The sequence below is a fragment of the Cariama cristata genome, unplaced genomic scaffold, assembly GCF_000690535.1.
Source record: "Cariama cristata isolate BGI_N322 unplaced genomic scaffold, ASM69053v1 scaffold19763, whole genome shotgun sequence".
NCBI classification, from domain to species: domain Eukaryota; kingdom Metazoa; phylum Chordata; class Aves; order Cariamiformes; family Cariamidae; genus Cariama; species Cariama cristata.
This window is the reverse complement of record NW_009609167.1, coordinates 1,341-9,991: the sequence shown is the minus strand read 5'-3', so window position 1 is coordinate 9,991 and position 8,651 is coordinate 1,341. Positions and strand designations below refer to the sequence as shown.

The 8,651-nt window shown below is 55.7% G+C and overlaps 1 protein-coding gene across 1 annotated transcript in view; it reads left to right on the top strand.

Moving 5' to 3' along the window:
• NCOR2 (nuclear receptor corepressor 2) overlaps positions 1-7,940 on the top strand; it is a gene marked incomplete at both ends in the record, with an annotated part of 44,806 nt that extends 36,866 nt beyond the window's left edge. The window contains 7 exons of the mRNA XM_009697453.1: positions 524-957; positions 3,266-3,409; positions 3,581-3,729; positions 4,064-4,257; positions 6,007-6,156; positions 6,466-6,611; positions 7,887-7,940. Of these exons, the coding sequence (XP_009695755.1) occupies positions 524-957; positions 3,266-3,409; positions 3,581-3,729; positions 4,064-4,257; positions 6,007-6,156; positions 6,466-6,611; positions 7,887-7,940 (1,271 nt within the window). The remainder of the gene's footprint in view (positions 1-523; positions 958-3,265; positions 3,410-3,580; positions 3,730-4,063; positions 4,258-6,006; positions 6,157-6,465; positions 6,612-7,886) is intronic.
• Positions 7,941-8,651: the final 711 nt, after the last annotated feature.

The window sequence follows — 8,651 nt, the reverse complement described above, 5'->3', positions numbered from 1 at the left end:
CACCAGCGTGGCCATGGCAGTTAATTAACGAGCATCCCACGGGGCACCTCTGAGATGGAGCGAGGGTTGCTTTGGCCTTCGGTCTGAGCAGAAGCAGGTTTTGGGTTTACAGGGAAGTTGTGATGGGGAGAGGCAGATTTTGGTGCCCAATTCCTTCACTTTTCCTGGTGACTTTTGCTGCTACCGGGAAAGAAAGCAGGAGCATTCCTGTGCCCAAATACAGGTATCACTCCTCTTGCTGAAAGTTGCCTGGTGGTGGAGTTACGAAGGTCTCTGGGACCTGTCTGTGGGTTTTATTCTCTCCAGTCGATGCCTCCAGGCCACAGCCAATACCCCGTGGCTAGTTACTGTGGTAGAGGCTCCATCCAAGCCCTCCTCACCTGCTCCAGCACGGGCCAGCCCTACGCTCAGGAGCCCTGGGAGGACCTCGGCCAGGCAGGGCTGACCACTGGGGCTCTGATAACAGCATTTCCCTTCTCCATGTGCTTCTCTCATTTTCGCCTTGTCTTCATTTGCCTTCCAGATCCTCCTCCACCACTACCACGTCACCGATCCGGTCCGCCGCCTTCCCCTCGGCCTCCACCCTGCGCTCCTCCATCAGCGCAGCAGACGGCTATGTGGCCCCGATGGACCCGGCCATCCTACAGAAAGAGGCCTCGAGGGCACGGGAAGCCAAGACAGAACGACCCCAGACTGACAACAACGTCTTCACCTCAAAGCTGCCCAGTGGGGCCAACCTCGAACAGTCGCCTTCACCCATTAAAGCCATGGAGTCGAGATCTTTGCCCGCCTCTGGACCTGGTTCTTCTCATCACTATAGCAGAGGACAGGGGAAAAGCCAGCAGCACCACCACCCTCTGGACCAGCAGCACGCAGCCTCGGGCCCCGAGCAGCACAGTAGAGAGAAGAGTCAAAGTAAACCCTTCTCAATGCAAGAACAGGAGCTCCGAGCACTCGGTAAGACCACTACGACAGCAACCAACTTCATAGATGTGATTGTCGTGCACCAAATGTCTTGCGATAAGGGGCAGCGAGAAAGAGACTGGCTAAGTAACAGCTCCACTGGTGGTGGTAAGAAACTGGAGGGGAGAGGTGAGAGAGCTGTGGCCTGAAACCCGTTTTATTTCATTATTTCTTATTTTTAGTTGCACATTTTGGCTATTGGCTTCGTCAGCTCCCCAAGCGTGCTTGTCTTTCTGCTTCCCGGTTGTTGTGTTATTCCAGACTTTTTTATTTGTGTGTGTGTTTGTGTTAAGGATCTTCCCTTCTCCCACCCTCTTTTAGTTTTTCCCGTTGCCAAGCCCTGTTTTGCAAATGTTCAGTTCCTGGTATTGCTCTTTACAGACAATAGCAATTTGCTAATTCTGATTTCCCCATCATTAGAAATTCCCAGGCAGTCTGTAAGGAACGGTTGTGGGTAATAAATCAAAGGAGCGAAGTGGAGAACTGGGAGTGTGAGCAGAACAGGGCTGCTGGCCGTCAGACACGCACCTCCCTGCTCATGGTTGTGCCACTGAGTGTGCGGGGTCTCGGAGGGCTTTGGGGGCTGCTGCATGATGCAGCCCGGACCACGTCCCTTCACTTGGGGTGACCTCGCTCAGGGTCCTGGTGCTGGATGCTGCACAAGAGAGCAACGTGGACGTGGCTGTTCAGGGATCCCTCAGCCCAGCCGTGCTCAGCAGCCATTTCCAGCGCAGAGCACGGGAACCACCTAATCTTGCTTAGGACACACAAGCGCTGGGATAAGTTTCTCCAAAATCTTGACAGGACCAGCCTTCATCCGGAGCATTCATCCAGGCTCCCACCAGCATGCAGAAGCAACAGGCAGCCCGTGGGGATTTGGTGGGACCCCATCTTCAAGTTGAAGCATCTGCCTTGATCAGCACTGCGAGTTTCTACCCAGCTCCCCTTCCTGTAACCCAAGGGTGGAAAGGACATGGCAGCATGGCCGGGGAGGAGAGCGGCTCTCACTGGCGCATCCCGACCCACCCATCCCGCCGCTTGGTCATGTCTGGTCCCGGCCCCTTCTAGCTGTGTCCTCCAGGGCCAAGGACGCACCTCTGGCCTCTCTGCACTGCCTGGCTGAGCTTTTCCTCCGCTGCTTTCCCTGGCACCAGAGGTTCCTTCAGCTGAGTGTTGTCATGCTGTGGAGAAGAGGGGCAGCTTTTCTACAGCCACGAGCTTACAGGAAGGAGCTGGTGTTCCTCAGGACTTAAATGTTAGTTAAGGATCTTTCCAGAGCAGGATACTTCATCTTGGGTGGATCTGAAGCATGGTCCCTTTGGTGCTGGCATGTGTGGGGTGATGGGGGATGCTGCATCCCCATCCCCGGGGCAGGGAGGTTCTCCATGGGAGTCCTCCCCTCCCCATGCCCCTGGTACATGGTAGGTCAGTGTGTCCGTGCCTGGGCACCGGGGACCCCCCGGCAATGCTGTGGGCCACCTGCCAGATTTGCCTGCAGTGGGCGGTTTCCAGGAATCGAGCGTTAGGAGGGTGAAGGTCTGTGGAGGCAAAAGTCGTGAGCGTTACCAAACGTGCTTAGCTGACGGGAGGCAGTGTGTGTCTCCTCCAGGACTCCTCCATCCTCCACCTCTGGCCTGTGGAAGCATAACCCGTCTGTGCCTCAGTTTCCTCTCTCTGTTGAAAGGTGGTGGTGATCCCTCATTCCAGCTCTGCCTGTTTTGATGCAGCTTGAATCTGTGCAAAGGCCTTAAAAAGCAAAGAATTGTCAAGAAGCCTTTTTGCCCCTGCGGTGTGTGAGGCTCTGGAGCAGGATCTGGAGTCTGCAGGGCCTCACGCCCGGTTTTCAAGTCCCTGCTCTTGGCCGTGCTGGGGTTGGGGCTTTTCTTTGTAAAGCACTTGGAGACCTCTTGTGCAGCCACCTCCACTCCTGCAGAGCATTGCTTTCCCTCCTGGCATAGTGGGGGTTTTACTTTTCTGTTTCGGTAGATGGGGGAAAGGGGGGAAGAAGTTGTGAATGGGCAGGGTTCAGTTTGGTTCCTGACTCTCGTGCTGTCACCATGAGCTGCTGAGTGTCCAGCCCTGCAGGAATGAGACATCACCTCTTTGCTGCAGCCATCACCACAATTGAACAGTGGAGGTGGCCCCAGGAGTCCCTGCAATGTGACCTGCCAGGTCTTCCCTCATCTCTTTTTTCGCTCCCCTTTGCTGAACGTGTGACTCTACCCACAAGCAAAGGTTGCCACAGCACTAGGGAAAAACCAAGCAAGCTCCTGGTTTTAACTCCCTTTTCCCATTTCCCCAGGCTTTCACGGAGGCTACAGCCCTGAGCGGATGGAAGCAGTGAGTCCCGTGAGCTCACCCAGCCTGTCCCATGAGAAAGGGGCCAAGCTGCTGCAGGATGCGGAGAAGGGGCACGGGGAGCATGACCTGAGGCTGAAACAGCAAGGTGAGGGCAGGAGCTGGCAGTGCCAGCAGCGCAGGAGAGCCCGAGATGGCACGGAGGGGCTTCATCAGCCAGCTCTCGCTTGCTGTGCCCCGGTGCCATGCTGGGATGCTGTTCAAGGAAGGGGACGCAGATGTCATCTCACGCCTCCTCTCTTCTTTGTGGCCCCCCCAGGCTCGCTGAAGGCCTCGGTGTCTGAAGCCGCCCACCTGCAGCACCTCCGGCAGCCTGACGGTCCCCAGCCCCAGTGCCAGCCCCTGCAGTCCAGCCAGAGCATCAAGGGCATGAACCAGCGTGTGGTCACGCTGGCCCAGCACATCAGTGTAATTAACCTCATTCTCGCCTTCGCTGGGGCTCCGGGGAGGAGGGAAGAGCTGGTATGAAACACGTCTGGTGGGAAAGGACTGCAAGTGATGCTAGAGACCTCAGCACCGCTGGTTGGGGGCTGAAGAGAGCAGGGTGCATCAGGCATGTTCAGCTCGAGCGTTGGTGTCCCCAAGCAGCCCATCACAAGAGCTGCTGCAGGCAGGAGGCAGAAGTTACATCCCCAGGGACAGCCCAACCTAATGCCCTCCTGCTTGCCCTGTCTTAGTTGAGCCCAGCAAAGCAGGAGGTAGAAACCAGCTCTATTTCTGACTCGGGGGTTTCTTCTTCTAGGAGGTCATCACGCAGGACTACACCCGCCACCACCCACAGCAGCTCAACTCCCATATCCAGACTCCGGTGTACTCCTTCCCCGGGGCCACGTGCCCCGTGCTGGACCTGCGCCGCACCCCCAGCGAGGCATATCTGCAGCAGCAGGAACATGTGGCAGCCTCCAGGATCTCCCCGCAGAACGAAGGCAGCAAAAGGTGAGGTCAGAGAGTCCAACCAAAGCTGGCGCAGGTGGGTTTCTGCCCACCCGCTGTGCCAGTCCGAGTTCAGATGGACCAGGGCTACCCAGGGTGAGGAGCTGGGTGGGTGCCCTTGGCTGCCTGGCACCCTGGTAAGGGGGTGCATAGGGCAGGCTGGCATTTGGCGTTGCTGAATTTATGCTCCCCGGCTTGGTGCTTGTGTGGGTTGCTTGCTTACACAGCCCAGAGTGTAAAACTGCTTTCTCATCTGGGCATTTTTCGCCTGCGGTGGTGCCTCTTGCCTTCCCTGTTGTCCTCGAGATGCTCTTTAGACCCCCTTAGAGTCTGTGCATGATCCGCTTCCCGATCTGGTTGGTGTCATGGAATAGTTTAGGTGGGAAGGGACCTCTTGAGATCATCCAACCCAACACTCTGCTCTCAAGCGGGGTCAGCTGGAGCAGGTTGTCCTCAGCCATGGCCAGTTGGGTTTTGAATATCTCTGCTGATGGAGACTTCAACACCTCTCTGGCCGACTTGTACCAGCATTTGAGCACCCCCACAGTAAAAGAGTGTTTTCTTGTGTTGGGCTGGAATTTCATGTGTTATGGTTTGTGCCTGTAGCCTCTTGTCCTGACACTGTCCTCAGTCCCTGGCAGGTCATGGCGCAGTGACCTTTCAGACCACAGATGGTTCCAAAAAACACAAAGCAATATGTTTTCTGTTGGTTCAAAGTTAATTTTATCTTCATCTTTCTCAGTGAAGCAGAAGCTTGTTAGATACATGTGCCCTGTCAACTGCAACTATCCGTTTCAGGCACCACCTGTATTTCTTTTAAAGTCACTTTCAAATCCTTGTGCTGATTCCACACAAGGCAGGTCTGATTGCTGCTGTACGGAGTTAAAAAATGGGAAGTGTGAGAACGGGGTCTGTCCTCCCACCCAAACACTGACAGAGACCCAGATGCATCCGGGAAAGAGTGGTGTCTCCAAACTGGTGGTTCCTTGTCAGTAAAGTGATTATTCTTCCCAGTTCTGCCTGATCCTAGAGTTGGCTTTATAATATTAGGGGAGAGAGCCCAGCCCTGGCCACCCAGTGACCAAAAAGGCTGGGGGGGAGCGGGAAGAAACCACAGAAAGAACAAAGACGTAAATTCCCAGAACTCGCCGTGAGGAATTCCTCGCAGACTGGAGCCTGGCTGCCTCCCAGGCACTGGCCACGGGCAGGCATCGGGGGACTGCGTCGGTCCTCTCCAGGCTGCCCCAGTGCCAGGCTCATCGCCCGCAGCCCGCGAGCCCCTGCATGGCCCCAGACAAGGTGGACAGGAGGTGGCGGGTGCTGCCCTCCACTGTGTTCACAAATACGATGGAGAATGAAAAGCCGTGTCCCCAAAGGGTTAACATCGCAGCCCTCCGTGGGGATTGTGTCCCTGTCAGCCAGGGATGCTTGGGCTGAGCCAGCAGGTCCCAGGACTGGTCCCACCATCCCTCCCGGGCAGCCGTATGTGGGGTGGCTGCCGGCTGGCCCGCTGCCTGGAAATCTGGGCCATGTCTCGACTCAGTCCTGCTCTGCACACCTGCGGTGCAGAAAAATGCCCAAGCTGCGCTCTTCCTCCGGCTTGCGTTAAAAGGCACCGTAAGCCCACAGGGGTGTGGAAGGTTTGGCTTTTTTCCCTGCTGTAGGAAAGCTATTTTAGTCCTTCTCCCCCTCCCGACCCCGAGCTGCTGTGCAGAGAGAGATGATGTTGCAATAAACCGATTGCATCCACAGGTCCCCGGAGCAGAGCAAAGCCTCGACGGGGAGCGGGTCGGACAACTGTATCGAGCCGGTCTCTCCACCAGACGGCGTGGGGGAATCGGAGCACGCCAAGACCACCACGTACCCCATCCTGTACCGCGAGGGCGAGCAGATCGACCAGAGGTAACGCCGAGGGAGGGGATGCTGGAGACAGCCTGGGAACCTTCCCCTCATCCCCACGCTCGCCCTGGCCCAGGCTGCTTTCCTTGCAGCCAAAAGCAGTGTCACATCCCAGGTCGCTGTCCGTTTGTAGGGGCTTTTCGACACCGTGTGGTACATTTATGGTAGGGATAGGGAGAAAGGTTGGGGATCCCGAGTATCTCAGGAGCCCCCGGGCTGATTCTGTGAAGTTAGACTGAGGGAAGAGGCTCTTTAGGTAGGATTTTGTGAACTAGATGTTGCAGAGGTTACCAGTAGCCTTTTGCTTTGCAGGATGGGGTCCAAGTCCCCAGGCAACAACACTCAGCCTCCAGCTTTCTTCAGCAAGCTGACTGAGAGCAACTCTGCCATGGTGAAGTCCAAGAAACAGGAGATCATCAAGAAGCTCAGCACGACCAACAAAAATGAGACTGAGTACAGTAAGGACATGTGGGGAGGCGAATGCAGGGCACCGGGGCGGGGGGGGAAAGCCTTAAGGACACATGAAGCGAAGGAGATGTGGGAATGGGTGCTGCTGTGTTAAGGGCTAGGAGCTCCTAGCCAGCTTTCTCTGCATCGTGCCATGGTTTGTTGGGAAGTGTGAGGCCCAAATGCTTCCTGGGATGAGCTGTGCTGGTGCCAGCAGTGGCTGTGTGTATCTGGGGAGGAGACGGGAGGCGTCCCAGCCCAGCATCTTCTTGCTCTAGGGCTGTCAATCCCACCCGCGCCAGATAACCTCAATAGGAAGGAAATAATGAGCTGAGCATGGAAGAGACTTAAGAGCAATTGATATTTTAATGAATGGCCAGCCAAGCTGAATCCTTCCTCCTTGAGATATATCTCCCCTCAACGTTACTTTAAGCCCTACATCAATATTGATATGGCTCTGTAAAACTAACCAGGCTGGCTTATATTAGAAATTCAGCCCGTTCATTCATTAACCGCTAATAGAGTAGATAGGATCATAATTTAATTTAGCCCAGCATTATACAGTCAATACTAATTCAATTTGAATCCATCTTACAACAGCTGCATCGGATAAGAGGGGCTGAGCTGTCTCGTCTGCTGGATGATGTTACCATGAGCCAACAGTATTGTTATGTGCCTTTGGGGACATGTGGCTGAACCCCGTGACCTTCCACACTTTCCCTTATCAAGGGAAAATATATAGAAATAGGAAACGCCTCTTATTTGATGAGAATTTCTGTTATTCTAAGGAAAGCGATAGCTGAGTCAAACAGCTCAGCTAAGAGGGAAAATATTGATTTAACATTTCTTCCTCTCCTCTTACCCTCCCCGCTGCCCAGACCTGCTCCCTGGATGTGGGGATTTGAGCCTTTGGAAATCCCGTAGGCAGCAGAGAGGGTTTGACTTCATGGCACTTGTAATCCGAAGGGCTGGAGGGAGGGAGGTCAGCGCTGAGCACAAAGACATTGCTCCGGCTCTCTGGGCTCCGCTTTTGTGCCCTTTCCCAGCTGGCGAGGCGTGCCTGCTGTGGATCTCCCTCAGGCGTTACTGCCGGTCCCAGCCCACAGACCCGGCCCGGTGCCTGGGGGAGGGGGGCTGCTGTCAGGCTGGCTGCCGTGACAGGGACACCGGGATCTTGCCGTGACAGGGACACTGGGATCTTGTCGTGGCTGGCACGGCAGGTCCCTGCTACCACCAGCCTGCACATGCTGCTCTCCGTACTGAAGAGCTTCTTTGTTTTTCTCCAGATGTTGGGCAGCCTGGGACAGAGATTTTCAATATGCCGGCGATTACCGGAGCAGGTAACTCTCCCGTATACCTGTACCATAGCTCGTTCCCTACAGGGTTTACAGCCACCAAGAGCAGGAGACTCGGTAGATTTAAGCATTTCCCTTTTTCCTTTTGCCGTAAGACCAAATGTAACAGTTACTGGGGGACCGAAACCTTGGGACACCCCGCACCTCCCTGCTGTGGAGTTGGAGACAGTGCGGTGTAATTCCTTGGAAAGCCTGGCAGAGTTTGAGGAGAGGTTAAAAGTCAAGCAAGGGTTGGCTGTCGGGTGCCAACAGAGGGTTAAACGATAGCAAGGTGGACCTCACGCTTGGGAGAGAGCACCCTGCTCTCGGTGGGATCTTGCGGTCACCCGTGGGTGGGTAGGAGGCCAGCGGCGAAAGGGAACGTGAGGGTGGGAAGCAGGCTCTGTCCCCCCGCCGGCGGGGAAGGTGGCAGGAGCCAGTTGCAAAAGCAAACTGGGGTGAGAGCCGTGCCCCGTAGCCTTGAACTGTGAGTGCTGGGCAACCTGACGATGGCCGAGGACCAAGAGGAGTTGTTATCTGGGAGACGGAGGGGTACTCGGGCAGCATGCTCAGTCCTCCCGGTGCTTAAAGCATGGGTTGGCTCTGGTTTCGTAGGAGCTGGGAGAAAACGTTCAGCTGGTGACTGGGTCCGGCCACGACGGTGCAGCCGGTGCCACGCAGAAGGGCTCTGCGGGCAGGACCGCTTGGGCCTCTGCT